The sequence below is a fragment of the Portunus trituberculatus genome, chromosome 6 (genome assembly GCF_017591435.1).
Source record: "Portunus trituberculatus isolate SZX2019 chromosome 6, ASM1759143v1, whole genome shotgun sequence".
In the NCBI taxonomy this organism is placed as follows: Eukaryota; Metazoa; Arthropoda; class Malacostraca; order Decapoda; family Portunidae; genus Portunus; species Portunus trituberculatus.
Genome location: NC_059260.1, coordinates 1,443,889 through 1,446,388, shown reverse-complemented (window position 1 = coordinate 1,446,388; position 2,500 = coordinate 1,443,889). Strand labels below are relative to the sequence as shown.

At 46.0% G+C, this 2,500-nt stretch overlaps 1 protein-coding gene across 1 annotated transcript in view; it reads right to left on the bottom strand.

Annotated features, from left to right (window-relative positions):
* Positions 1–2,500, bottom strand: part of LOC123517959 (filaggrin-2-like) — a 4,368-nt gene that overhangs the window by 205 nt on the left and 1,663 nt on the right. The window contains exon 3 of the mRNA XM_045278452.1: positions 1–1,380. This exon is cut by the window's left edge and continues 205 nt beyond it. Coding sequence (XP_045134387.1) covers positions 274–1,380 — 1,107 coding nt within the window. The 3' untranslated portion in view covers positions 1–273. The remainder of the gene's footprint in view (positions 1,381–2,500) is intronic.

Below are 2,500 nucleotides of genomic sequence, written 5' to 3'. Positions count from 1 at the left end.
AAATCTTGTTCATCTGTCACTAGAACCATAAACACACCTTTAAAAAACCTGATATCACTTAATTAAGACTTGCGGGTTCTTTAAAGTGTTTCTCCAGTTAATAAAGCAGAAATGTTGCTAATCTTTCACTAAGACCATGAGAACACCCTTAAAAATCCGTGTTACTTTATCAAAACTGTTTTCTAAGGCCATCTTGATAACTTGCCGGTTCTCCAAGACTGTTACCGTTGTCATATCAAACAAACGTTAATCTGTCACAACCAGAAACACACTTCACTTGGCTGTGGTGGTGCTGGCAGTGACCCCATGCTGCTGTGACCTCCCCTGACCGAAGACCCCGAAGTTTGACCCGAGACCCGGAGAAAAGTGACCCGGGAAGGCAGCCAGGTGACCTCCCGTGACCTGGCCGTGACCTGGATGGAAGCCGAATTCTAAGGAGTGACCCCCAAAGGCAAAAGGGGTGTGTCCTAATGTGCTTTGTGGGTGAAGACCGACCTCGAAGGAATGGAAGCCTAAAATGGGACTGTGACCTCCTAAACTGTGACCTAACACCGGACTGTGACCTAATACCGGACTGTGACCTCCTAAACTGTGACCTAATACCGGACTGTGACCTCCAAAACCATGAATGTGACCTGGTATGGCAGCGTGACCTCCGTGACCTGAGCTGTGACCTTGGAAGCTTGCTGGGTCATTCTGGGTCACTGTCTCTTCATGCTTCTCTGCTTTGTGTTTGTTTTCTTGTTTGTTGTCTTTGTTTTCCTTGTTTGCCTCATTTTCTTGATTGCCTCGCTTGTTTTCCTTTTCCTCTGGCTTATCTCTCTCTTCCGCTACGCCTGGCTTATCAGTAACTGGCTTAGAACTCACACCTTGTCTTACTACACTTCCCGATAAGCCAGCCCCATTGAACCCAGCCCCGCCAAAGCCAAGTCCTCCCAAGCCACCCCCGTTAAACCCAGTTCCAGTGAAGCCAGCCCCACCAAACCCAGCCCCTCCTAAGCCAGTAAAGTCCACGTAATCATACACAGGCGCCCCTAAAACCGCCCCTAAGGTCAAAGGATGCACTGGGGTCAAGAAAGGGTCATTTGCGAATCCAGGAGAGGTCAAATGGTCACCTATAACACTCCCTCTTGCTAATTGTGACCCAGGGAAGTGACCTATGTGACCTTGACCTCCATTGACCCCGCTGTGACCTCGCTGTGCTGTGCTGGTTGCCTGGTGACCTCCTGGCGTGCTGTGACCTGGTTCTGTTCCGCTGTGACCTCCTGTTGGACCTTCAGTGGCGTCTTGAAATGTGACCTCGCCAGTTTTCGGGTCCAGAACGAGTTGACCAAGGACTGTGACCTCGCTTCCATCTGCCGTGACCTTCGTGGTGTTGACCTGCGGGTGGTGGTGGTGGTGGTGATAGTGGTGATGGTGGTGGTGGTGGTGATAGTGGTGATGGTGGTGGTTGTGGTATTAATGGTGGTAGTGGTAGTGGTAGTAGTGAATATTGATAGTGGTGGTGGTGGTGGTGTATGCGTGGTGTTGTGGTCATCACCCTCAGAATCAAAAGACCCGTGTTCGATTCCAGGGCGGGGCGTGATGTGTGTGTGACCTTAAAATCTCAGTATAGCTCATTGTTCCTCAGCCAACAAGTTCACGCGGTGACTTAATGTGACCTTACTGAGCCGTGGAGGACATAAAACACGAAACACAAAACTAGGAACACAAGATTTGGCTCTAGTTAACCGAAACGCTCCGAAACACTTTGATACACTTCGAAACACTTCACTCATTTCTTAAAGGCTCTAGTTGAAGTGACGTGTTTCCATATTCATTCTGGTGACTATTTGGTGACTCTGTACAGCTTCAGAAACTCATGTGGGGGATTAAAATAGTGAAGATTGTGGCCATTAATCTTCTGACCTCCATAGACCCTTGCTAATGTCAATAATATGGTCTAATGGTACACAAATCTCAAGGTAAAAATGTGTCCCAGTACTGAAAGAGATAAGGAGAACGAAAGGGGGGTGACTTAACGAATAATTTTGAAACATTTCCGATTTCTTCGTTCAACTTCTCCTTGATAACCTAAATTTTCACTTGACGTTTTTTTTTCCTCGTAAAATGAAAAAAATAATAATAATAATGATGATAAATAAATAAATAAATAAATAAATAAAACTTGTGGGAGTGGTCTAGGTGTGTGTGTGTTTGTGGTTGTAGTGACAGATTAACAAGGTACTGACACGCTGGGCAGGTGAAACAATATTGGTGAAGCAGTCTTGGTGAAACAGTCTTGAAACCTCCGCTAATCGTCTCAGTGGCAGGTGAAACAGTCTAGTGAAACAGTCTTGATGAAACAGTCTTGATGAAACAGTCTAAGTGAAACAGTCTTGGTGAAACAGTCTTGATGAGTTCGTTTCCTCATTCACTACATCGTCTCGAAAAACACCAAATCTTTCTCTTTCTCTCTCTATCCTCCTCTTTCTTATCTCTTATCTCTCTTCCTATTCTT